This window comes from Lagopus muta, chromosome 13 (assembly GCF_023343835.1).
Source record: "Lagopus muta isolate bLagMut1 chromosome 13, bLagMut1 primary, whole genome shotgun sequence".
NCBI lineage: Eukaryota > Metazoa > Chordata > Aves > Galliformes > Phasianidae > Lagopus > Lagopus muta.
This window is the reverse complement of record NC_064445.1, coordinates 2,223,469-2,249,202: the sequence shown is the minus strand read 5'-3', so window position 1 is coordinate 2,249,202 and position 25,734 is coordinate 2,223,469. Positions and strand designations below refer to the sequence as shown.

At 51.7% G+C, this 25,734-nt stretch overlaps 3 protein-coding genes across 9 annotated transcripts in view; 2 read left to right on the top strand and 1 right to left on the bottom strand.

The window, feature by feature from the left end:
- The window catches only part of ZMYM3 (zinc finger MYM-type containing 3), a 30,105-nt gene extending 29,269 nt beyond the window's left edge, over positions 1 to 836 (bottom strand). For 2 of the 4 annotated variants that reach the window (XM_048959285.1, XM_048959290.1), the window contains exon 1: positions 566 to 678. The gene's annotated coding sequence lies outside the window, so the exon portion shown is untranslated. Of the gene's footprint in view, positions 1 to 19; positions 128 to 565; positions 679 to 727 lie in introns of those variants that run through there. The other 2 variants (XM_048959289.1, XM_048959286.1) reach the window with 2 other exon arrangements.
- Positions 7 to 14,979, top strand: NONO (non-POU domain containing octamer binding). 4 transcript variants are annotated; one of them, XM_048959294.1, is made up of 11 exons: positions 7 to 104; positions 1,338 to 1,473; positions 3,950 to 4,170; positions 5,121 to 5,422; positions 7,341 to 7,436; positions 8,420 to 8,616; positions 8,764 to 8,848; positions 9,598 to 9,700; positions 10,646 to 10,688; positions 11,342 to 11,451; positions 13,940 to 14,979. In XM_048959294.1, the coding sequence occupies exons 2-11, from the start codon at positions 1,347 to 1,349 to the stop codon at positions 14,075 to 14,077; spliced, it is 1,422 nt and encodes a 473-aa protein (XP_048815251.1). In that variant the 5' UTR covers positions 7 to 104; positions 1,338 to 1,346; the 3' UTR covers positions 14,078 to 14,979. The 4 variants fall into 4 exon arrangements, with proteins under 4 accessions (XP_048815251.1, XP_048815249.1, XP_048815248.1 ...); XM_048959292.1 differs by lacking the exon at positions 7 to 104 and adding an exon at positions 822 to 939 and having other exon boundaries at positions 3,977 to 4,170; XM_048959291.1 differs by lacking the exon at positions 7 to 104 and adding an exon at positions 822 to 939.
- A 4,803-nt stretch (positions 14,980 to 19,782) lies between these two features.
- Positions 19,783 to 25,728, top strand: ITGB1BP2 (integrin subunit beta 1 binding protein 2). Its single transcript, XM_048959471.1, has 11 exons — positions 19,783 to 20,054; positions 20,254 to 20,303; positions 20,389 to 20,445; positions 20,847 to 20,992; positions 21,139 to 21,251; positions 21,368 to 21,426; positions 22,150 to 22,220; positions 22,339 to 22,441; positions 23,723 to 23,842; positions 24,180 to 24,242; positions 25,367 to 25,728. Exons 1-11 carry the CDS (start codon positions 19,991 to 19,993, stop codon positions 25,661 to 25,663), a joined length of 1,143 nt encoding a protein of 380 aa, XP_048815428.1. The 5' UTR covers positions 19,783 to 19,990; the 3' UTR covers positions 25,664 to 25,728.
- Positions 25,729 to 25,734: the final 6 nt, after the last annotated feature.

Below are 25,734 nucleotides of genomic sequence, written 5' to 3'. Positions count from 1 at the left end.
GCTCCGCTCCCGCCTCTACCTCCGCGCGGGAGGAGCCCCCCGGCCCGCTCCGGGCGCCGTCGCCACCGCCGCCTCCCCCGGAGCTGGAGCGTCTCCCCGGGGCGGTGAGTGACAGCGCGGCCGGGCGGGGCTTCCGCGGGGGCCCGGGACACGGCACCGCCCCCGGGAGGGGCAGCCCCCGGCCCGCGCCCGCCGCCCGCGCCCCGCCCCCACCGCGGACTCCCCTCCCCCCACAGCGACGCCCCCCGCCCGGGACGCCGCCGGGCTCCCCGCCCCGCCTCGGGACGCTGCTCGCAGCCACCTGCCGTGCCCGGAGCCGCCAGCTCGCTTTTTGTCTCCGGGGAGCGGGGCTGAGGCTGGCGGAGGCGAGGAGAACCCCGTGAGGGCTGCGAGACGCCCGAGCGCTGCGTGTCGCTGAGGGAAGCGGAGGGCTTTATTGAACGGCTGCGGACCGAACGCGAGCACCTGCGGCCGCCCCGCGGAGCCCCGTGGCCGACGACGGTCCCCGGAGGCCCCGCGGTTCCGCGAGGAGACCCCAGGTTCCACTCGGGCTTCGGGTACTTACGGGCCGGGCCGCCCCGCTCCCCTCACGGCGTTCCCGCCACCCGCCCGGGCACGCGCACGCGGTTGTGAGGAGAGTGGAGGGGGGGAGACACCGCGCGCGCGCGCGCACGACGCCGCACGCGCTCGAAGGCGCCGCGGTCCCTTTAAAGCCCTCGGTCCTTACTGCGCCTGTGCGGCCGTTCGCCTCACAACGCCTGCGCGGCGCCCGCCGGCCGCTCGCTCGTCTCCTTTGTCTCTCTGCTCGCCTCTCAACCCAGCGTGATGCCCGCCGCGGTGATTGGCAGCGCGCGCTGCGGGCCGCCGCCGAAACGCGGCCAATCGGCTCCTCGCAAAGAGCCGCCGGCCCGCCTCGGCCCGCCCCGCCACGATAGGCCGGTGAGTGGCGGCGCGCGCGACCAATGGGAGCGCGGCGTTCGCGGCGGGGAGGCCAATGGGAGCGCGGGTGGAGGCCGCGAGGTTAGGTTGCGCGAGTTCCGGCCGCGCGCGCGCTGCTCTCAGGGCCGCTGCGGGGCCGAAGGGCCGCGATTCTCCTCGTCGCCGCCGTCCGCCGCCAGGTGAGGCCGCGGCCGGCGCGGGGCCACCGCTCGGGGCCGTTCCGCCGCGGGGCCGGGCGCGCCGGCTCGGTCTCCGCCGCCGAGGCCTTCCGCGGCCTAGCGCGGCCCGCCCCGCCCCGCCACCGCACGCGGCCGCCGAGCCTCGCCGAGGCGCTGCCGGAGGGGTTCGGGGCCGCGGAGCCTCGGAGCCGCCGCCTATCGGTGCGTGTCCCCCCGCAGGTGGGCAAGATGCAGGGCAACAAGGGCTTCAACATGGACAAACAAAACCATGCGCCGCGGAAGCAGCACCAGCACCAACACCAGCAGCACCCGCCGCCCTCCATCCCTGCCAACGGGCAGCAGGCCAACAGCCAGAGTGAGTCCCGCAGCGCCTGGGATCGGGGCTGCCGCTCTCGTTGTGTCTATGGGTTCCTTTTTGTGCGGGTTGGTAGGATCATAGAATGGCCTGGGTTGCAAAGGACCACAGTGCTCATCTAGTTCCAACCCCTTGCTGTGTGCAGGGTCACCAGCCAGCAGACCAGGCTGCCCAGAGCCACATCCAGCCTGGCCTTGAATGCCTGCAGGGATGGGGCATCCACAGCCTCCTTGGGCAACCTGTTCCAGTGCCTCACCACCCTCTGGGTGAAGAAAAAGGGTTCCTTTTTGTGCGGGGTTCTCCGGGGAAGTTCGCATGCACTTTGAAGGCTTTCAGTTCTTAGTGGTGTTTCCGTCCCCGCAGATGAATTCAGGCAGCTTTCAGCCCGTTCCTTTTTTACTCTCTCTCCACAAAAGGGTTTCTCAATGCGCTTTTCCTTAAATGTGAAGGAAGCAGAGCTGCTCTCTCTGCAGACACAGTTGTCCTTAGAGTCATAGAATCGCTTAGGTTGTAAATCTTATAAAAGATTTCTGGGCTCATTGTGTCCACTTGTGCCCACTGAGCCTTGTTCCCCTCAGCACTGTTGTTCACAGCCACAAAAACTCAGTTTTACCATGGAAGGTCCCCGAGATGCTCAGGAGCACGTAAGAATGCCTCACTGTGCACAAACAGCTGCCCTCAGTGCTGCGGTTCTCTCTACTTGAGGGTGTTTCCGAGTTCTTAATCAGCACGGGCTGCGGCTCTGTCAGTTGGTGTTCAGAGAGTGGTTCTGAGCTGAAGCACTGTGTGCTAATGGAGCCTTGTCCAACCCGGCCCCGTGGGCCACAAGTGTAGTTCAGTGCAGCCCCATCGTGTTGGCGGGATGGGAGCAGGTGCTCTGGTTGTATTCCAGTTTTCTGTTGAAGTCTTTCTGCTCAGTTTTCAAAACAAAGATCCCAAAGTCACACCTGTGCTTTGCTTTCTCAGAAGCATTTTCTGAGCTCACTGCCCCTCCAGTTGTGTTCCTTATGCACGGTTCCCTTGGTTTTTTTTGTCCTGCTTGCAGGTTGAAAGGAACCCCTCTCACCCCCATGCAGGCAGACAGCAGGCTAATAAAAAATGCATGGGTTTTTTATGAAGTGATCCTGTTAAGCAGGTTCATGGGAGATGGTAGAACAGGGTGGCCGACTGCTGTGCTTCCAGTTAGTCTGGAAACACTACAGCAGTCATCAGTGTGTTCTTTGGAGGTCAACTCGGAGGGGCAGCCTGCATCTTGCATCCCTCTGATCTAATTAAGGTGGAACAGTGATGCTCAGTTAAATCACAGGCCTTGCAGTTGAACCCAAATACTTTTGGTAGTGGCCTGGAGAAGTTCACAGAACAAAGCACTTCACCTTGTGATTTCTTCATGATGTAAAGAACTTACTGTTCTCTATAGATAAGTCAGTCTCACTTCTTTAGTTGTAGAGGAGTGCTTGTACTCATAAAAGTGTGGTCCTTAGCCACTGTCTGCATGCACAGCCCATTCTGGTCAGTATCACGCTCTTGTCTGAATCAAACCACTCGGGTTTATTTCTTGTGGCCATGAAGTGTCTCCTTTGCAAAGCAATTGGGGGAGGGCTCAATGTGCAGAGTGCTGGTGCCAAATAAATAGAAGAGAGGAATTAAAAAGAGTGAAATACCTTCCCACAGCTTGTGGAGGGCTCCTGTATGCCTTTAAGAAAGGGGGCAGAGTCAGACAACCTTCACGTGGGATCTGCAGCTTCCAGGGTCATGCTAGATTCTTGCTGAACTGGGGGCTAAAGAGTGCATGTGGGATTGAGGGTGTTGATGTAAGCACTGCTGTTTATTATTGGTAGATGTGGCATTACTTAGGAAATACAGATTTTGTATAACGAACTCTGTAATTTGTCTGAGGTCTCACCTAAGGGGCTGTTTACATGTTTTTGTTATTTTCACCATCCCAGCCTTCTCTTCAGCTTGGAACCCAAGGCTCTGGAACCCAAATCCCATCCTGTTCAGTACCATCTATCTAAAATGTCACCCATCTGAGCAAAATTAACTCCTCTGCGTATTTCTTTTTGGTGCTCTGGGTTGTTTGCAGCAAAATATCTGATTGCTGGTCGAACTGCAGCTTCCCTGTAATCATTCAGGTTGTAACAGCAAAATCCTGTAGTGTGACTGCAATTGCTTTTATTGTGGACCAGTCGTCTTAGGCAGATCTCCAAAGCTGAGTGAAAACTCTCACATTATTCCAAGCTCTGGCATTTCTGTTATTTTTTTTTTTCAGTTCTAAACTGTATTTCACTGCTGTTGATGAGATTCAGGCAGGTTTTCTTTAAGAAAAACCTTTGTTGTGAAATGGAATCCTCCTATTGCTGAAGAGATGGCTGGGGAGGTTTGAGACCTGAGTGAGGGGGTGGTATTGCCTGTATTTGTCCTGTGTCTCTGTGTTCACTGTGACGAAACCTAATGGAATTTATCCCCCCAACTGTAGAGCAGCTGTGTACCTTATTCCCCTCAGATGAAGGCCTGACCATCGACCTGAAGAATTTCCGGAAACCTGGGGAAAAAACCTTCACCCAAAGAAGCCGCCTCTTTGTGGGCAATCTGCCCCCAGACATTACAGAGGAAGAGATGAGAAAGTTGTTTGAGAAGTATGGCAAGGCAGGGGAAGTCTTCATACACAAGGACAAGGGCTTTGGCTTCATCAGGCTGGTGAGTGCCCTGCTGCCCTAGGGGCGTTTTGGTGGCAGTGAACAGCAGAGGGGTGTCAGAGCTTGGAGTACAGATGTGCAGATATCTTGCTCACTGAGCCTGCTGCTGGTGTTCAGTGACCTGGGATCATGGATTAGCTTCTCCAAGTGATTTGTCTGGAGCGTGGTGTAAGGAGTGTGAATTCAGGCAGCTTGTGGCAGGATGCAGAGATATTAGTGGAGTTATTCTGGAATCAGCTGATAGAAGGAAAACATGAACAGTGCTGTTACAGAGCAGGTAGACTTCTGTCTCCTGGAAGGGCACAAACGTGATGTGTCTGTGAACACAGAGCATCACACAACATTACTGGGGTGACAAATGCTTTGGAGGTGGGGGAAAGCCTCTGGATAATCACCTTGAAATATGGCTGGGAGGGCAGAGAGTGAGCTGCAGACATAACAGAACGGTTCTCAGACCTGTGGCTCAGGTGCTGTCTGTCTGAAAGCCCCACTGTGAGTGGGAAGTTCCAGAGTCTTTGGGCATTTTACTGTAGCACAAACTTCTTGGCAGTGATGTATATGAATCTGGAGTAGGATGTCTTTCATGGATTGTCACACAGCAAGTTTCCTTGAACAGTGTGTGACACTTTAATTGTTACTATTTAAAACAAATTAATAAGCGCATTTCTTATTAGACTCTGTTGCTCTAATTGAGTTACATCTGATAGATAATGATAACTTGTTTGCTTTGTTACTACTGGTTACTGGATAAGGCTTCCATCTAATATTTCTTTTTCCCCTCCAAACTCTACGTGTGTCTTCAGAGCCACTGACAGCAGAGAATGGCTATGAGGGCATGTTTTAAAATGCTGTCTTCTCAATGAAATGCTCAGGGGAAACGTCTGTGACAGTTGTGTACGTAGCTGATTCCATGCTGCTCTGAGAGCTTCAATGGTGACTTTTTATCTTCAGGAAACTCGCACTCTGGCAGAGATTGCAAAAGTGGAACTAGACAACATGCCTCTCCGTGGGAAGCAGCTCAGGGTGCGCTTTGCGTGCCACAGCGCGTCGCTGACAGTCAGGAACCTGCCTCAGTTCGTGTCCAATGAGCTCCTGGAGGAAGCCTTCTCGGTGTTTGGCCAGGTGGAAAGGGCTGTGGTGATTGTGGATGACAGAGGGAGATCCTCTGGGAAAGGCATTGTGGAGTTCTCAGGGAAGCCTGCTGCCAGGAAAGCCCTGGACAGATGTAGTGATGGCTCTTTCCTGCTGACGACGTAAGTGTGGAGGGCGAGGAGTTGTATGGATGTGTGCAGGTTGATGGGTGCTGTTGGCTTGTGAGCAATGTTTCTTAGAAGCAGTGGGGGCAGATGAGCCGTGGGGCAAGAGATTGTTTGCCCAGGGAGAATTTTACTTAGCTGCTTTTCCAGCAAGAGTGAACAGATGCTGAAACTCGAGCCTCAAATCTTCCTTTTGGAAAGCCTGCTGGTGGGGTCAGCGTGCAAAGCTGCCCAGTGAGCTCCTGGTAGATAAAGGTGCCTTAGAGCAATTGAAGCATCTTGTAACAAGCAAGAGGTGCTTCAGAAACCACCCATGGCACTGACTGGAAACAAAGCTCAGGGTGTTAATTGTGCACGCTGGTGTGGGGCTGGGATCCACGCTGTGAGTGCTGCTGAGGCAGAGTGCTGGTCTGCTGCTCTGTGAGCACAGATCTGTCTGAGCTGCTGGTCAGATGGATGGGTTGTTCTGGGTTTAGCAGTAGTGAAATAATTTTCCTCGTGCTTAAATACCGTAAGGCAACAGAGGACATCATGTGAATGTGCACAAGTGAGTGACTGACCCTGGATGTCTCCATGGAGCAATCCTTGTTGCTTTAAAAAGGGGGGGTGGTTGGCCATCTTTGGTATTTTGAGAGTAGAAACTGTTTCTTCTGTGTGTGTCCCTAGAATTTAATAATGAAGCACTGCCTGAAGTTGAGCTGTATTGATAATTTCAGAAGTAATTTTGTGAGCGTTGTGCTCTCACTTCTTTTTCTTGGGGGGTGGGAAGCTGTGTATGGCACAGCAGTATTCAATGCATTCAGTTTCAAAAAGCAGCTTTCTGTTGTTTTTGTTTTGTTTTCCCATTGCAGTTTCCTGCCTGAGACTCTTTGGGAGCAGCCATTGGAGTTGCAGTTCTCAGCAGCAGGGTTGCTGCCAGGGTGCTCTCGGGCTCTCTCAGTTCATTTGCATTATTTACTCCCTGCCTTCTTGCTGATTCAGAAATATGTAGTCTGAAAGAACCATGAAAACAAATTGAGCACTGCCAGTATGTAAGAGAGAGCACCTGGGGGGCAATGCTCACTCTTTTTCTAGCACTCTGCACTGGTTTTTATTATGTGGGATGGGGAGCCAGTTTGTTGCTTATTTCTATGTGTGGTTTGGTTGTGATTGGAGTTATTTACTGCCATGAACTAGGACAAAGTAGCAGCTACATGAGCTGGCTGGAATAGATGAGTTCACATTGGAAAATAAGGCAGTTGATACTGGCATGTATCACCTTAAGCTGGAAAACTGCTGTGGACCTTCAGCCTCTCATGTCCTGTCTTTTTACTGGAGCCTGAGCACTGCTTGCTCCTCAGCATAGCATGACTGTTTCTTCCATTTCCAAAGCTGTGGCAAATGGGTTAAGAAAGAGAAGCTGAGGGTGCGAGTGGTGTCTGTGCTGCAGTGGGAAGCTGATTGTGAGATAATTGGTATTATTAATTAATTTTCTTCTTCATGCAGAGATGAGGAGGGCAGAAGCTCTCAGGTGCAGTGTCTGTTGTGAAGCATGCCAGTGGATTTCTAGGGAGATTAAGGCAGGGCCCAACAGGAGCTGGCAGAGCTCTGCTGTTTGGCAGTAACAAACAGCATGTGGTGATCTCTCCAAGAGGGTGTGAGTGGTACAGCCAGTGATCTGCAGCAAGGAGTAGTGTTACTCCTCACCATAGGCAGCTGTGAACAGGACACGCACAGCCCGTGGTTGGTCATGTAGCAAGGGGGGAAAGGGGGAGAAAATTCAGGTTTCACTTTGGTTCAGATCCCTGACTGCTCTGAATTTCATTGAGCAGCACTAAAAGCAATATTTTATAGGTTCAGACTTTGTGTACAGGGTTTCCTGTAATGCAGGCTTATTCTAGAGTTGTCCTCAAAGCATCTCATCTTTTCTTTATAGATTCCCTCGGCCTGTGACTGTGGAGCCCATGGATCAATATGATGATGAAGAGGGGCTACCAGAAAAACTTGTCATCAAAAACCAGCAATATCACAAGTATGTGCTTTCCATAGGGGACACTGTGGGCTCCAGGACATTGTCCTGCTTGAGCCTTAGGAAGGTGCTCATGCACTGTTCCCTTGCCCTGGTGAGCTGAAAGGAAGTGGTGTTTCTGGATCCACTCTGCTGGATGAGACTGGCAGCCTCTATGTACTTCTTTATAAGTGTTTGTCTGCTTCTGTTCTTGGAGTAGAAAATGGTGTCAGGTTGGGGTGTGTTCTCCTTGGTTGGATGAGAAGCTGAAACAGAGACTTAAATCATTAGCTCTAAGCATTATGGACAGTCTGGAGAAAAAAAGAGACTTAAAGTCACAGTGAAAACAGAAGGAATAGTGTGAAGAGCATTAAAGGATTATAGAGCTGTGCAGGAGGAAGGCCGCTGTCTTTGAGGGCTTCCTGGTGTAAGCAGGTATCGTGTGGTCACGGCAGTGGAATCAGTAAACCATGTGAGGTCATACATTTTACAAGTAAGGAGAATGAGAGCTGCAGGAGCCCTGAGGATGCATGAGGAAGAGATGCATGCTCCAGGTGCAGGGGTGCAGAAATCAGCAAGGTGAACTTGCACCTTTGGGCTTTGTGTGTTTCTGGGGTAAACCTGTCCATAAGAGGTGCAGCAGGAGCAAAGCCTGTTTGTTTCAAGAGAATTCTAAATTCAAGAGAATGTCTGAATTTCCTTCACCCAGTATCTTGGTGTCTTAGGAACACAGTGTCATTACTTGGTATGGGAGATGACAGGGCGCTTGTTTTCTGCCTAAATTTCTTCTTTCAATAACAGCAGTTTTTCGAGGGGGGAAGAAGTGGCATCAAAAGCACAGCTATTTGTGCAAAAACAGGGGGCACAGAGGTTTCCTGTTTGTTGCAGTGAGACGCATTTCTAACTGACAAAAGGATCTGCCACTGCATTTGCACACAAACAGTTATTTTTTTCTTAGTTCCTCTTCGCTTTGTTGAAGCGTTCACTGACTCTTCCTTGCTTGACAGGGAGCGTGAGCAACCTCCTCGGTTTGCACAGCCTGGCAGCTTTGAGTATGAGTATGCCATGCGTTGGAAGGCTCTAATAGAGATGGAGAAGCAGCAGCAAGAGCAGGTAGACCGTAACATCAAGGAAGCTCGAGAGAAGCTGGAGATGGAAATGGAAGCAGCTCGCCATGAGCACCAAGTTATGCTCATGAGGCAAGGTACCGGTCTGAGATAACTGTAATGGCAGATCAAGACCCTCCAGCATCCCAGGATGAGTGGCTCAGTAGGCTGATGGAGCCTGCTGAAGCTGAGCTGTGGCATGGCTGCTTGATTTTAACCAACTGCGGATCTGTCATCTTTCACAGATTTAATGAGACGCCAGGAGGAACTGAGGAGGATGGAGGAATTGCATAACCAGGAAGTACAGAAACGTAAACAGTTGGAAATCAGGTAAGGAGGCAGTTCTGAAACTGTGGGTCTGTTACGATACGAAAGAAAGCTTCTCCAGTTCACTAATTGCTCAAGCTGACAACTTAATTGCTACCTACAGAGGGGCTGTTGTTTCTGGCCTTTTCTGTTAATAGGGGGAGTGTACATCTGGTTTAGGATGGACGAGTTCCTGCTGAAGGTGAAGGACGCTGCGTAGCATTAGGTTGGGTTTTTTTGTTTGTTTTAATTCTCTATCTCAGTTTAGCTCCTTGACCAAGGCAGAGTCAAAAAATGAGAATCTGTGCAGCAGCTTTAATGCTGCAGGATGGGAAGCCCCATCTGGTATCTTATCTGACTTCTCATTTGGGAGGTAACTTAGTCTCAGACATTTCTCTCTCCATTCCAGCTCTTCGCTGTCTCAGGGTTATTGTAAGAAGCTCCACGTGGTCCTCCAGTTTACTTCTGTAATACAAGGAGCTTGAGAATTATCTGGCTTTTATGCACTGTATTGCACATAGTTAGCACGTACTTGGAGCTGCTGTGTACATGGGTGAGCTTGGGTCTGTTTTTATAATGAATTCCTTAAAACTGAGCGTGTTGAGAACTGCTCATGGGTGTTTGTTTTCATCACGAGGTGCCTAATGTCTTACAGCTTCAGCAGAACCGTGTTTTTAAAGCTGCACATCTCCAAAACAAGAGCCTGCTAGGCAGCACTGTGATGCCAATGACTGGTGTGTGCTGTGCTGAGCATCCTTACCTCTTTTTTCCAGGCAAGAGGAAGAACGCAGGCGCCGTGAGGAAGAAATGAGAAGGCAGCAGGAAGAGATGATGAGGCGCCAGCAGGAAGGCTTCAAGGGGAACTTTGCCGACGCGGTACGAATGGCCCCTTCCCCACTGCATCCACATCAGTAGAATTTTGCCCTTCCCAGCATGGGGCTTTCTGTGAATACTTAAGATGTTGGTTGAGAGACTCTGTACTCACTACATCCTACGCTCACTTGTTGATTCCCTTTAATCTTAATAGTTTTGTCTGGAGAGTGTAGCTAATGCAGTTACTGTCCAACTGCTGTTTATGTAGGTCACACAGAATCACAGAATGGCCTGGGCTGGAAGGGACCTCAAGGATCATGAGTCTCCAACCCCCTGCCACACGCAGGGCCACCAACCTCCACGTTTCATAGCTGTCCAGGGCCCCGTCCAACCTGGCCTTGAACACCTCCAGGGATGGACAGGGCATCCACAGCCTCTCTGGGCAGCTGTTCCAGCACCTCACCACTCTCTCTATAAAGAACTTCCCCCTGACATCCAACCTCAATCTTCCCTCTCTCAATTTAAAGCCATTTCCCCTTGTCCTGCTGCTATCTACCCTTTGAAAGCCCCCCCAAGGTCCTGGCTGTGTGGTGAGGTGTAAGTGTGATGTGTGCCCTAAGCTCACTGGCTGGCATTTTGTAGAAGTGGCCCAGCGCTGCATATTTGTTATGTAAGCTTGAATTCCTTCCAACAGGAAAAGCTGAAAAGCTTCTTAGCTATGCTGAGGAAGTAGCAGCACTGATTCTTTACAGTGTGTTACTGCTGCTCAGCAGATCTCACCAGGCAGGTGTCAGGTATCTCTTTGTGCTGCAGTTTAGTACAGTCCCTCCACGTAGCTTTGCTTTGCTGCTCGATGTTGTACCATGAAGGAGTAGCTCTGCTCTTGAAATACACCCTAGGAATGACTTTTCTGTGCAGTAACAAAGAGCCCAGAGCACAACGTATTTGTGACTTCATTAAGAAAAACTCCGTTTTCTTCACTGTTTGAAATGAGTCTCTCTTTTCCAGAGGGAGCCACCAGACATGCGAATGGGACAGATGGGAATGGGAGGTAAGTGTGGTCTGATGGTTTTCTTTGTTGTTGCTGGGGTTTTTTTGTGGCCCTCTTCATTTCTATGCATGTTTATTTCCTTCTCTACAAAAATCCAGGACTTGTTGAGTGGTTTTGTTTTATTTGCTCCTTGGAGAGAATTACTCTGACAGTTTCTAAGTTTAGTGACAGGAAGCAATCATACTACAGGAAATACACCAAAAGCTGCATGCGAGGCAGTATAGATGTGAAAGCTCAGTGAGCAGAAGTCTTGACTGAAATTGCTGTCAGACCCATATGTGAATAAGAAATGTGTACTGATAAAGAAAGTGGTACAATGTGAACCAACCTGCCCTTGATCCCAGGCAGTAATCTCAGTTGTGTCTTTCCATGTTTTGACTACATGATCTGGAGTTCCAGGCCTTGTGCATAAGAGTGAGAAGGCCATGGAGCAGTGGTTCATGGAAATGGTGACCATCAGAATTTGCTGTAGCTTCAGATAACAGTGGAATGCAAAACCAGTTTATCGTGACCTAATAGTGCTCGTTAGTAAATCAGGACTCTGTCCCTGCATCCAACACTGCAGGAAGCTCATGTGGTGCTTTGTGGTTTTGGAGCGACAAGGAGACCCCAGCTTCCTCTTTGTTTGCTACAAATAAGGCTTTGTTTTCCAGGTACCATTGGCATGAACAACAGAGGGGCGATGGGTGGCACCAACGTTCCTGCTGCTGCGCCTCCTGCAGCTGGTCCTGGAGCCATGATACCCGATGGAGCCATGGGAATGGTAATGCAGCTCCAGCTGTGCACCTTTGAAGCGTGCATGATGTTGTTTCCCTTGCTCAGCACTGTGCTCTTGAGGCTTGTTGCCCCCCCAGCCCCAATACCTGGCTGCTGCTGAGATCTGTCTGAGTTCATCTTGCTATTTGTTGGTGTTTTTGAGGATTTAACCACAGCATCCTTCTTACGTTACCTCGAATGTAGGTACTGCTAAAAACCTTTGTTAGAAGGATCCTGGCAGCCATTCGTAGCCATTTCTTAAATGGTTTATTGGGAAGCACTCAGAATATTTGGAGACACAGGATCTTGAAGCATAAAGCTGAGCTTTCAGGAGTGTTCCGTCCAAAACTCATTTCTGAAAACACTAAGTTCCCATGCTAATAAGCTGAAATGATTACAGTAATAATGAGGATGCAGAAATGAGTTCAGATAATTTGCTTAGGAAGTGAGGAGCAAAGAACCAGTGGTGGCTATACTTATGTATTTGCTTTTTTTAGGTTTTATATAGAACTTAGTTTTAAACTGCGTGTATTTGCAAAAGGTCTCTGTGACTCTTCTTGTAGGGCAAAGAAAGCTGAAGTGCTTGATTGGCCAAAGTGAAGGGTGGATCTCCAGATCCTTGTGAGCACAGTGCAGGTTTCCACCCCATTGACCTCCAGTGGTCCTCGTACAGACCTTAAGTGTTTGGAAACCTCAGGCATCCTCCCAGTTGAGATATGCCACTGCTGACTTACGAAGAGAAAGGCCTAGGGAGAATTCTGAATGCACATTTAAAATTTCAACACAGCTCATGGAAATCAGAAGTTCCATTCATTACAAATCCTTTGCAAAAGATGAGAAACGTTGGCTTGTTTTCTCTTACGTAGGAAACCCACAAACTGCTTCAGTAACAGTGACATGAAATGAAGTGACGAAGGAACTTAATTCCAGTGCTGATAGGAGCTGAAATCTGTTGTTCTGAAACATCCAGACTTGTCACTGAGTGCTGCAGCTAGCTTGCAAAAAGTCTGTTTGCTAAATTTCCATAGGAGGGTAGGAAAAATGCTTCTAAGAATAACATCTGATCCTGGGGGATGTTGAGATACCACTGAGATCAAATGAAACATCAGGGTATTTAGACAGGAGTTACAGTTGCTGCATTACTAGTTGCAGTGGTGAATGGTAACTGTGCAGGTGTGCTGGCTTGTTACAAATGAGAGCTAAAAGTGTTGCTTCGGGTTCTGTGGGAGTTGTTGGGGGTGTCAGGTTTAACTGGGGAAGCGGTGTCTGCACACAGGCACTGTGCTGAGGGCTGCCTTGGCGAGGTGAGGGGATTGAACTGCTGGCCCTCATTTGGCTGTTACTGTTTCTATGAAAATAAAGCTGTGATGCTCCGTGTCTGCAGCTTGCAACTGTGGGAGCTTGCTTATTTTGCAAGTGAAGTTCAGTCCAGTGAAGCAAATAGTGTAGGGTGGAGGTGACCTGGTAGCTGTACTGGGAAGGAGGGACAGTGCTCAGGAATTCGAGCTCTGGTGACAGGCATTGAGGGCTTTACTGCAGAGCTTTGCAACAGATAATTGCTTTGGTGGCATCTGTCACCCCTGTCCCTCAGACAGAGGATTGATCCTCTCCCAGGGCAGCTCTTCCAGTCAGGTTTATTCATCTTGAGCAGTTCATAATCCTTGTTTAAATAAAAAAAACAAACAAACTAACAAAACAAACAATAGAAAATGTGTTAAGATCAGTATGTTGGAGTAAGGCCACCCAGACCAAAAGCAATGGGCTGTTTCTCCAATGGCCAGAAAGATGGATCTTTTTTTAGGTACCTTTGTCCAGGCCAGGTGCTTAGTTTGACTTACTGAGTCACTGCATTCCAGTCCTTGGGTGTTTTTCAGACCAGATGGGCTGAAGCTGTGTCTGACCTGATCTGCCCTCCCAGCTGCCTCAGCTTAGAGCAAGGGTTGGATGGGGACTTTGTGAGGTACCTTCCAAGCTGAGCAATCCTTTGCTCTTCTCCCTGCTGGAAGGAAGAGGCTGTGCAGTAGCATTGCCTTAACTGGGAGGTGAGAGAACCGAGGAATGGAAATAGAGGGATATGGGCAAGCCACAGGATCACTATTTCAGACTTATCTTGGATTCACAGCATTGTCTACGTCTGGATTGTGATAGTGCTGCATTATCAGTGTGCTGCTCCTCATTTACATTCAGTTTGGGTGAGGAAATATGATGGAAATGTAAATTCCTCTCCCAGACTGTTACTCACACGTTCCACAGCAGGGCAGTGGCTGGGGATGGTGTATGAGCTGCTTTCCAGTATGCTCGACTCCAGGATATGTGGGGAAGGGTCCTGCAGTGCTGAACTGCAATTAGAGCCTTCTCAGCCCGGTTTTGGGGTTAGTTTTGATGGCTGAGGGTGGTTTATTGCAAGATAAATGGAAATGGCAGGATTTGGACAAGATTTGAACCAATCAGAATGGCTTCTAACTGCTGTCTTCCATCTTGCTACTTCAATACAGACTCCACCACCGCCTGCGGATCGCTTTGGGCAGGGCAGCACGATGGAAGGCCTGGGAGCCATGGGAGGGAACCCTCCTGCCTTCAACAGAGGAAATCCAGGGGGGGAATTTGGCCCCAACAAGCGTCGCAGATACTAACAGGATGAAGCTGCCCCCTGCACTTGCCCCAAAGAGGAAATGAATCTTGGCAGGCCGTACAGGGTTCTACTCAGGGGGTGGGTATCCGAATAGTCGATTAGGGCCTGCTTTGGTTAAGCCACTCTAGGATGAGGGGAGTGCAGTCTGACTGAGAAACGTTTTATAGAGAATTTCATGTGGTGCATTCCTACACTTTCAATGTGAAAATGGATTCAGGGAGGCTGCCGTCGTTGTTCTCTAACGGTAAAATCTGGCAAGGACTGCGATGCCTTCACCATTCCAGGTGTCCTGTTTGCAGCTGGAGTCCTGAGGCAGAACTAGATACAACTGCAGTAAGTCTTGGCTTTTTGTTTTTAATTATTTTCTTAGTGTAGCACAGGGAAGGATTCTCTGGAGAACCAGGGCAGCATCTGGGTACTTTGCAGCTCCCGTGATTCTGTAAATTGATATTGCTCCAAACGATCCATCATACAGTGAATTGGAGAGATCTTTATGTTCATTTTATTTCTGTTCTTTTTATTTCCTCCTAACTTGTAGTTACTCTTCTTATCTGGACCATCTGTTTCTTTAAAGTAGTTGACCGTCGTGTGCAGCCTGAGTGGCTGGGAGGATCTGGTTGGGATGAACTTTTTGATAATGTGTTGTATCGCTGTTTATTTTTACTGGTAGTAAAGTACAATCTATTGGACAAAAGATACTGTATCTCATGCTGAAGATTTAACTGAAACAAATGTTTGTATAATCTTAACCTTGCCTGTCTTTTGTGTAGAAGTACTACAAGATTTTTTCATTTAGTGTAAACTGTTTGAACACAAGCTGTAATTGTCCCACTAACAAAGTTTGAGTTTGTCTGAGGAATGTTACAGGAATGCATTATTAAAGTGGATTTTAAGCCTTTTTTATCTGCTGTGCTGTCTCTTCTGTTTTTGTCTCTTCTGTTTTTGGGATATTTTTTTTTTCACTAAAATGCATGTGTGTGGATTAAAGTAAGTCAAGCATCAGATCATGGAGCAAATCCTGCGTTGGTCAATAAATGGGGTTTTAAGCCCTGAGAATTTTCTAACAGTTCTCCTCATCACCCAGTGAGTTTTGTGCTTTGGAATGAGAACTTCAGCAATTAAGAGTAAAATAAGAGCAGCTGTGATGCGTGTGGGTGATGGCTGCAGTGCAGGCACAGAAGCTGAGTGTGGGACTTGTTGGTGCATCACCAGGACTGCGGTGTTCAGTGCTGTCTGACAGCAGGGCGCTGCTGTTGGTGCCACGTCAGAGCCTGAGCAGCACGCAGGGCTTTCTGTAGGGCTCTGACCTCTGCCTGGGGCAGGAAGCTGAGCACTTGTCAGTGCCAGTGGCGACAGCGTGTTTAATGCTGTGCAATGCATGAGGGAATCTGCAGGGCCAGGAGTCCTCTCTGCCTCTCTTCTTTAGTTAGAGCTCTTGAGTTGAGGCAGGGGAGAGGGGAGAGCAGAGAGGGGAGCTTAGGAAGAGGTTTAGATGGAGAAGTGTGGGAGAGTTGCAGCCTTAGAGCATGAGGAGCTGCCTTACAGACTTAAAAATAATAGGGAAGATGAAAGCATTTGTCAGATGAATGCGGTACCAAGGCAACAGCGTTTAGAAACTCAGGTTTGGCCTGTAGGTACCCTGTTAAAATAGGGGTGAGATGGTTGTTCTGAAGGCTTTCATTGGTTTACACCTGTCACTTGATTAATTGTAATTAGCCTGTAATTGCATGATTGATAAACGATTGGAGAGAGATTACAGCTGCTGCTCTTGTTTCCATTGCTTATTTCCATGTTTGACAGCAGCAGCATGAGCATCTGGCATGCTTAGGTGATACAGCATTTAATGGCACTTCTGAGAGGGGTTATGATTTACCTGCTCTCACCTGTCTTTGCTTGAGGAGCTGCCTCTGCTCTTTGCCTCCTGGCTGGAATGTCACTGGCAGGCTTTCCCTAAAGCAGAGTGGCTGGTAAATAGATATTTTGATTCCAAAATATGCAATAGTAAAAAGAAGCTGTGAAGTTACACTCAACTGTGTGTGTTGTCTCAGTCTTCTGCCTGTTGTTCTGCTTGGTTTGTCAGTGAGTTGTGCAAGAAGTCCCTGCCTTGGTTGGGTATTGAGGGAAGTTCTTTACAGAGAGAGCGGCGAGGTGCTGGAACAGCTGCACAGAGAGGCTGTGATGCCCCGTCCATCCCTGGAGGTGTTCAAGGCCAGGTTGGATGGGGCCCTGGGCAGCCTGGGCTGCTGTGAAATGTGGAGGTTGGTGGCCCTGTGTGTGGCAGGGGGTTGGAGCTTCGTGATCCTTGAGGTCCCTTCCAACCCTGGCCATTCTGTGATCCTTAGGGAAGCCACAGAGCTCAAGTATGTGGGTGCTCCAGCCACTGCCTCAAGTGTCAGGTGAGGATGGGCAGGTTACTAAGGGAGAAAATGGATGTAACAAAGGGGGGGAGATTTAGCACTGCTCAGTGTTCATCTAATACAGGTTTCAGTGAAAATGGAGGATCTGTTGACAGCAAAGGAAGAAACTAAAGCTGCGTCCCACTGAGTGCTGGGTAGAGCTGCTCTCATCTAAGATGGAAGAAACTGAAAACCTGCACTGAGGATCTGGGAAGGGAATCATAAAGGAATTCATTATTGCTGCTTGCAGAGGCACTCGGCAGGAAGGAATGGCACCATGGGCTGCTTGCAGTGCAGAAGCTTTGAAGGCAGAGTGCAGGAACAAGAGGGGCTGCGTCGCTCCAGAGCAATTCCAGACCCTGGAGCTGCCGAAGCACTGCTGCTGCCATTGCTTGGGTAAGGCAGCTGCTGCAGCTCTACAGAGTGGGTTCTGTCTGAGCACTGCCCAGATGTGCTGAAATGCAGCCAGTGAGCAGAAGAGTGTGTCTGACTGCGTGCTTCTGCAGATCATTGGCTGTTAAATAGCTGCAGACAGAAAGTATTTCAGCTGTCCCAGGAGATACCGCTGCCTTTTGCTGCTGTTCCTGATCAACTTGGTTAAAATGCACTCGTACAGCCCTCAATCCATCACGAACTGATACTGCATGAGTGCATTCAAAGTGCATCTGGACAATCCAGCTGGAACCAGTACTTCTGTCACATCAGATAGACAGCAATTTCCTTTTCTTTTTCCTGACGCACAGGAGCTCACCAGAAGCTGCCTTTTATTATAGAAAGCCACAAATGGTGGTTTTATCTCATGAACCACCTTTGTAACTCCAAAGAAGGTGTTTCCTGTGGCCGTGCTGAACGGAGCCACCATTCCCCCCTTTTTTTTCCCCATGTTTGATGGCTGTGAGAGCCAGAGCCGACTGAAAGGAGAGCAAGAAAGCAGTGCAGCTCAGCCCTGACGGAGCTGTGCCTTTGGGGCCTCCTTCTATCACTGCGCCTGGCCTCCCTGCTCTGTGTGATGCTTGTAGGGACTGCTTCAAGGCAACAGCACCCTCCAAAGGAAGGTTTTCATGCTGGGTGCCAGCTGAGGGGGAGAAAAGTGAATCTTCAGGCTGCACTCGATTCTTTTTGGAGCAGTTCCTTGCTAAGGACTGTCTGTGCTTTCTGGTGAGGAATAGTGTCTGTGTGAGTGAGCACTAGAGTAAAGCAGCAGCTCACCTCTGAGGAGGTGGAACTACGTTGGGGAGCGAGAATCAGCCTGGAATACAGCAAGAAAAGTCTGCCCCAGTATTACTGCATGCTCACCCAGTGAGAGCAGAGTGCTGGGGTGACAGCCCAGCTGCAGGACAGTGTTTATGGTTGGAGATGAAGGTCACCCATAGATCTGTGCCTGGAGTTTTTCCTTTCTGGCACACCACTGCCTCGTGAGGCTGCATTTGCTTTCATGCTCAGTACTGCAAGCTCAAAATTGCAGCTCTGTGCTGGACACCTCAGCTGTAGCTGTGCCCTATGCTACTTACTGCAAGGTACTTGTTGCAAAAGTTACATACTTTTTTCTCTTTTAGCTTTCCAAACAATGCAAATCACCATCTGTAGTTGATGTTGTTGCTCCAGCATGCATAGCACCTTTGGTTTTGAAGACCACTGGTAGCACTGTGCACGAGGGCAGACCAGTCCCAGGCAAACTGTTCTCCTTTTGGTGATTTAAAAAAGGATTTTTAAAACGATTTGCTCAATTTCTCTATTTCCTTTTTGTTCTCTGCTCTATCAAATTAATTGCACATCAGCTAAAGGGGCTTTATTTGTAATCCCCAGCTGGCCGTTCCTTGCACGCTGCTCCCAAGGCACGGCCAGCCCAGGGACTTGTGCTGTGCTTGGAGCTGTGCTCCGGGTCAGGATGGGCTGCAGCACCACGGGGCCACGGCTGCTGACAGCCCCAGCTCAGAGCTGGAGGAGCCATGAGGGCTGCGCAGCCTCATGCTGTGCTTTTGCCATCGTCTGTTCTCATCTCCTTCCTGCCATCATCCGTAAAGCACATCAAAGGCACCGGCTCTGCTACGGACCCCTGCGGCCCATCCTTGCTTAGCAATGGGTGTCTTCAGCCTGTCCCCACACTGCAACCTTTGGTCTCACCCTTGCTGGGCCGGGAGCTGCAGACACAGCAGCTCATTGGTGTCTCTGTGCACATGTGGTTTCCTGCAGCCTCGCTCCCCCCTGCTGACCCACAGCTGTGCAGCGAGGATGGAGCAGTGCTGTGGTTCGCTCCTGATTTCCTGCAGGCGCACAGGGACGGCCCAGCTGCTGCTCTGCTGGTGCTGGGGAGCTCTGCTTGCCCACTGCCAGGCCCTCCGCAGTGCTCAGCCCCAGCATCGCCTCAGCATTTCCTCCACAAAGTAACCTGAGCTGCAAATCTTTGCTGGCACGGGACGGCAACAGCTGCGGCCACACTGAAGCTCACAGAAAGGACAAGGAGATCTGAAACCCTATAGGAGCACACAGCCCCCTGGCTGGGCATTCCCTGTCACAGGGCTCTGCTTGGCTTCCTGGGAACGAAGTGAGCCCTTTGGCTTTTCTATGTGCCCCTCAGGTCCCTGTGCCTCAGAGCACTGCGTTATTCAGAGGGCGGTTATGCTGCACTGCTCATAGGGCACGCTCTGGGGCTGTGCCAAGGGCTTCTTTCAGGGCCAGTTCCACAGCAGAAGTGCTGGGTGGCTGCTGTGTGCTCCGAAGCACCCAGGAAATGCCTGTCTCTACAAACAGGAACAACAAAAACACACTTTGCTTTCAGACGTTTGTAGGAACTAAGTAAAATCTTTCAGCTCAAGAGGACTTTGTGTCTATAGGAGGAAATCCCAGGTCCCCGGATGGGAGCAAGGAGCCTGAGCAAACCTCCCCTGGGTATGGGGAGCATTTAGCACGCGTCTATGATGATGGTGCAGGCAGAGATAGCAGACAGGGACAGATTCCATCCCTGGGTTGCACAAGGCCCTGCACTGAGGATGTTTGGGCCATATGCGTTGTGTCCAGCAGATGATTGTGCAGGGACCAGTATGGATTTCAACCTAGAAAGTCTCTCCCTTTGCAGGAAACTTTTAGCTGCGTCTCTGCATGATAAATGAACGGAGAGCCATCCCTGCAGCAGCTCAGGTGTTGCAACCACACGCAGCTGAGCACCAGCAGCGTGATGGCACAGATGCAGGTGGGATGTGGGCACTGGCAGAACTCAGCCCAGCCATGGGGAGCCCCACAGCTCACATCCCCTCTGCTGGGCGCCTGCGTGTGCTGGAGCACGGGGGCAGGACACGAATGCCTCTGCAGATAACAGCAGTGCCCCGTCAGCTGCCGTGTCCATCTTTGGCCGGCTCTCTGGTTACCAACCACCTCCTCCAGCTGCCTCCAAAGATAGGCAAAGCCACCATCCGGCCCCTGTGCTGGAAACTACGGGGAAACAGAGGGGAAACCGTGGACGGGGATGAGATTGATGGGATTTTTGTTGGAGTGAAAGGTGCTGCGTGCCTGCCTGAGCCATGGCGCTGCTGTGCTACAACAAGGGCTGCGGGCAGAGGTTTGATCCTGAGCACAACTCCGAGGGTGAGTACGTTCCTCTGCCTCACACTGAGGTGTGCTGGAGTGCCTGATGTGTTCCTGCTCTGCAGCCTCAGCTGCTGCTGTGTGCCGGCCTCGTGCCTGCCAGGGGACAGGAGGCAGCTCAGGAGCTGTCGGACAGCACAGGCAGCTCGCAGGCAGGACTGCCCTTCACAAAAGGCTCCGCGTGCTTTCCTCTCTTCAGATTCCTGCCTCTATCACCCGGGCGTCCCCATCTTCCACGATGCCCTGAAGGTGAGCATGACTGCAGCTGCAGGTTGGGACTTTGTGCCCAGCGGGATCATCCACCCCAACTGTTTTGTCTTCTCCCGGTGCCCAGGGCTGGTCTTGCTGCAAGAAGCGCACAACAGACTTCTCTGAGTTCCTCTCCATTCCGGTGAGTGGCTCACGCTGGATGCCTCCTGGACTGGGTTTTCTTGTCTGCTCCTGGGTGCTGCCTCCTGAAGAGCGGTGTCACAGCAGCTGGGATGCTGCCCTTCATGCAGCACTTCCCCACGTGCCGGCACAGCTGTGGGTCTGAGCAGTGCTGGGGGCGAGAGGAGGCCTAGGAAGGGGCAGGAGGCTCCTGCTGCCACTTGGCTGCAGCGTGACGGAGCTGAGGCCTTCCTGTGGTGGTCCTGGTGAAACTGCACTTGGGATTGTCACCCGGGAACCCCTGCAGACACCCCCGCCCTCGTGTAGGGTCTCTGCAAGACACAGAGACACCAGGTCAGAGATGGGATTTGGGAGCAGGTTAGAAAGGGTAAAGCAGACATCAGGCTTGTCTCTGCTGCTCAGGGATGCACAAAGGGGTTCCACAGCAAGGAGAAGCCTCCTGAGCCTTCCCAGGAAGAGACCTCAGACAAGCCAAAGGCCAACCCAGTGGCAGAGATCATCGTCCAAGGACCAAAATCAGCCGAGAAGATGCAGCGGGAAAGACCAAGGTGAGGGAGGCTGAGCAGACAGTACAGCCAGGCCATACCACTGCTTGTGCACGTGCCTTGCCCTGCCTGCTTCCTGGGGAAAGGCAGCAACACTTACATGGGAAAAAACAAACACCCACTCATCCTCTGTTGCTGTTGTTTTCCAGCTCTGATGAGCCACGACAACTGCTGCCAATCAAAGTATCCAGATCTCTCGAGCAAGCACTGGAGAAACTGAGCCTGTCTCCCAACAACAAGGAGCCCAAGGGCGACTGTGCAGGTAGCCATGAGCTGACGGCCATCAGCAGGTCTTTCCTACCAAGCCTGGAGCAGGGGCTGCAGGGAGGGCTCGGGGCGTGCTGTGTGTCCCTGAGCAAAGCTGTGCTGTCCTTGCAGGGGAGGCGGCTGCCCAGGTGAGAGCTGGCACCACCTGCAAGAACGCAGCCTGCAAGGCGGTGAGTATCCAGCATCACTGTGCTGTGCTGCTCCTCTTCCCTGTGTGCAGGGCAGGTTGCTGGGCAGGGGGAGGTGGCTGCCCCTGCTGATTTCAGGCCACGTTCCTCCCAGAGGCATCTGAATTCCTGGATTAGTGGTACACCCGCGTTCCACTTCTGCTAATTGCTTGCAATGGTGTACAGCACGTATTCAGTACCTTTGTTCTGACAATGGGGATGGAATAACTGCTGCCTGCTTTTAATTCCTGAAGCATAGCCCATGTTCTGTCTTGCCCTGAAGCCGCCCCATGTGGGATGGTCTGAAGCATCAAAGCTCGTGCTACAGGGAGGCCAGCATGCTTGGAAAGAAGCAGAGAGGGAAGCAAGGGACATGGGATTGACACAGTCTGGGAAAGAGAAGGGGCAGGACAGATGAGCAACCCTCTCATCCTTAGGGGTGATGAGAGCAGTCTTCTGCAGTGGCCAAAGCAGCCAGATGCTGGACAGCCCTGTTCTGTGTGGGGAGGTGGCATGGTGGGGGTCTTACAGTGGGGATGAGACCCAGCAGAAGCTGGATGCTGTTGGCACGGAGCAGGGATTGGCACCAGCCGTGGTCCTCTCAGATGCCACACTCTGGTGAAGGGGTGACAGTGGGCACCACCACAGGAATGGGCAGAAGCCCAGCTGTACTGCCGTGCCACGCTGGAGGCACAGCCAAGGGCTGCCTCTGCTTTTTGCCCACAGATCTACCATGGCCCAGAGAGCAACACAGAGGTTTGTACTTTCCACCCTGGTGTTCCCGTCTTCCACGAGGGGTAAGAAACCATCCTTTAATGGGAAGCAAGCTCACCCTGCCACAGGCTGGGAGTGACCTGCGCAGTGCTGTCCCTGTGGGCTCTGGCTCCGCGCTCAGCCAGCCCTGCTCCCCCCCAGGATGAAGTACTGGAGCTGCTGTGGGATCAGAACGACGGACTTCAGTGCCTTCCTGGAGCAGCCGGGCTGCAGCACAGGGCAGCACTGCTGGATGGGAAAGGTGGTAAGGGATGGGAAAGAAGTAGGGGAGCTCTTGGGCAGGTGGCTGGTGGGGGAAGAGCCCTTCGTTGGCACTTCAGGTGTGACCTTTCCCCCGTTTCGCGTTAACATCTAATTCTCTTAATTATCATAATTGCCCACGGATGACTGGATTGGGGTTTGAATGCGTAATCTTCACTCATCCGTTGTTTAAAACACTGCCTCTTCATTCACACAACCTGTCAGCTCTCATGCCCACGGCACGCGTGCAATAGGAAGCTGGAGGAGGGCTGCCTCTGCCCCTGCTTCAGTGCAGCCTACAGTACTGCTGCACAGGAACAGGCAGCCGAGCACAGGAAAAGCCCTGCAAAAATGCCCCAAAAGTTTTGGCGGATGTCTGCAAATGGCTGCAGTTGTTTATTGTGAAGCCTTCTCTCTGCAGCTGCTTCACAGGAGGGACCTCATCCACACAGCGATTTGGTGCTGTGGCAGGGCGATGGGGGGAAGGTGCCAATTCACAGCTGTGTGTGTGAGAGAGCTTCCCTTGGCTGGCACCAGGCTGGAGCTGGGAAAATTGCAACAAAACAGCCAAGGATATCTCTGAAAGAGCACCACGTTCCTCTGCGCCCTCCTCAGAGCTCAGGATGTTCTCTGTCCTGGGCAGAAAACATGCTGGGGATGCAGGGGAGGCTGCTTTAACAGGGAGTCATTTGTTGTCCCAGCACAGCGAATTAATTGTGATGTTGTAGTGCAAATGTTTAGTGCAAATTGTTACCTGAGTGAGAGGCTGGGATTCCTCCCTGCTGTTCCCTTGGTTGCCGTGGTGGTGGCTGCAGCAGGCCCTGTTGCCTGGTGATGCTCAGAAATGCCTGATGGGGCCAAAGCTCCTGTGGGAGAAAGGTGAGCAGTTGGGCCACAAACTCAGTGTGTTGGCATCACCTACACCCAATGATGTTCCTCCTGTTGCCCTCCAGACCAAGCTTCCTGGATGTGCACAGTGCCTGCTCCTGATGTGAGCTTGGGCACTGCAGAGTGACTCCAGAACAAGAGGATGCCTCTGGTCTTTACACTTCTGGAGCAACCCCAAGCACATCACAGATGCTCCATGTTCACAGTGCAGTCTGGCAGAGGCTGCCCACCCTCACATGAACCACCTCCCATTGAAAACATGCCCCAGATGCATGGTTTGCTCGTGCTCTGACACCACCTTCAGCCAGCACTCTGCGAAACAGTCACTGACAGAGCATCCTTCAGCACAAACATCCCCTCTGCTGTCTATTGCACCATCAGCTTCTCTCCCTGGCAGGATAAGAAGGCGGTGTCATGCAGGCAGGACTGGCACCAAACCAGCAGCCAAGTGGTGGTGACAATCTACGGCAAGAACCCTCTGCCCACCCTCAGCAGCGTGAAGGCCAACCGCACTGTGGTGAGTGGGGCTGAGAGAGCCGGCTGGGGCACACAGCGTGCTCTGCCTCTCATGGCACCCATGTTGATGAGCCAAGGGCTGGGTGGGTTGCTGGTGCTTTTCAATCCCTGTTTGGTCGACAGCTGGGGTCGGCGCTCCCAACGCTCCTTGGTGGCAGGGGTGGATCCACACCATAGGGATGGGGGTGAGAGTCAGCTGTTGAAGGGATCAGCAGACTGTTAGGCTGCAGCTGGGATGTGGGAGGCATTACGGTGCTGGAAGGCAGCTGCACTGTCCGGGGAACAGCTCTGGAAGTTGCTATGCTGCCCACTAAGATGATTTTTTGTTGATCTTTCAGCTTGAAGCTCACGTCATCTTCGAAGGGAATAAGATTTTCCAGGCAGAACTTGATCTCTGGGGGGTAAGATCCTGTTTACTTTGATTTCCCTGTTCAGAAATCTGCAGTCTGTGCTGCTGGAGAAGATTTGCAGCCCCAAACACAGGCTCTCAGAAAAGAAAATTATTCCCTGTGTCGTCTCAGACTTCTGAAAAAGCAGCAAAATGGTTGCTGCTACAAATTCTTCACAGTCCTTCCTGTGCATGCAGCATGAGGAAGACTTTAATTGCATTATCATGCAGAAACACTGCGACCCGTGGGACTCTGCTGTTTGCCGAGCGCAGGCTGGCGTATCTGTGGAACAAACAGCCATTTCACAGCCCTTGGTGTTATTTGCTGCCAGCTCCTGAAGCCCTGCAGAGAACACAGATCCATCGCTGCTGTTGCAGCAGAGAGGATTCGTTTATCTCCAGAGCTGCAGTTTTCTATAGCAGCAAAGGCTGATGGGGAAATTATGCTTTTCTCTATTGATCCTGTACGGGTAGCAATCCCCATGAGCCATGTCAGGGCTGCGCCTGGCTGCTCTGCACTACCCAAAGCACCATGGCTGCTCTTTTCAACACTGCCTCAGAGCTGGCTCATTGCTGACACTGCCTAGGAGCCAGAATGTCCAGGTATGGGCATTTGTAGCCAGCTCTGCTAGGGGCTGTGAGCAGAGCTTTGCTGGTGTTTGCACCACCCGATCCATGACTGAGAGCAGGGCTGAGCGTTGCTGCTGGCTCTGCAGGCATTCTGGATTTGCTTCTCCCCGAATCTGGCTCAGCCCCTATGTTTTCTGAAGCCAGGCAAAGGGCAAGCCTCACTTTCCAATCCCTCAGCCTCTTCCTGGCTGCAGAGGAGCAGCTAGGCTCAGCAGTGTGCATGTACCCTCTTTTGTCCCAGCTTTTGTTCCTGCTGCTCGCTGCCCGTTGTTGCAGCAGTTGTCCTGCTGGCTGCAGAGCTGCCAGTGTCTCACAGGAGAGGGCTGTGAGGGAGCCTGGCACCCACACCGTTGAGGTATGGCCCGGCGAGGCTCAGCCAGACGCTGGCTCTGCTCCTGCTCTGCCTGCTCTCCCCTTTGCTGCCGTTGCAGGGCTCACGCCGTGAAGGGAGGATGGACAGCTGAGTGCTGCCAGCCCTCGTCTCCCCACACTCTGCCCTCTCTCCAGGTCGTCGAAACAGAGAAGAGCTTTGTGAGCATGGTCCCCTCCAAGGTGGAGATCACGCTGCGTAAGGCCAGCCCCGGGGCCTGGGCCAGGCTGGAGCATCCCCAGAGCAAGGCCTGCGCTCAGGACGAGCCGGAGAAGGCGGCAGCGAGCACGGAGGAGCCCGAGGAGGACTCGGATGACAGCCTGAGCTGGTCAGAGGAGGAGGACGAAGAGATGGAAGCAGCCAACAGCGCGGCGCTGCAGAGGCGCTTTGGCGAGAGCTCTGCAGGAGCAGACGGAGCCCTGAGCAGCCCGTAGCGGTCACAAGGGACGAGAAATAAAAGCACAAAGCGGAGCCGCGCCGCGACACCACTGAGATCGAGGGCTGT

Bases quoted from the DNA above. Each gene is read 5' to 3' on its own strand.
- NONO (XM_048959291.1), top strand. From the start codon at position 826: ATGCCCGCCGCGGTGATTGGCAGCGCGCGCTGCGGGCCGCCGCCGAAA. The intron at 4,171-5,120 runs GTGAGTGCCCTG...TTTTATCTTCAG, and splicing joins GCTTTGGCTTCATCAGGCTG to GAAACTCGCACTCTGGCAGA. The intron at 10,689-11,341 runs GTAAGTGTGGTC...TTTGTTTTCCAG, and splicing joins GGGACAGATGGGAATGGGAG to GTACCATTGGCATGAACAAC.
- ITGB1BP2 (XM_048959471.1), top strand. From the start codon at position 19,991: ATGGCGCTGCTGTGCTACAACAAGGGCTGCGGGCAGAGGTTTGATCCT. The intron at 22,221-22,338 runs GTAAGAAACCAT...GCTCCCCCCCAG, and splicing joins GTTCCCGTCTTCCACGAGGG to GATGAAGTACTGGAGCTGCT. The intron at 22,442-23,722 runs GTAAGGGATGGG...TCTCCCTGGCAG, and splicing joins ACTGCTGGATGGGAAAGGTG to GATAAGAAGGCGGTGTCATG.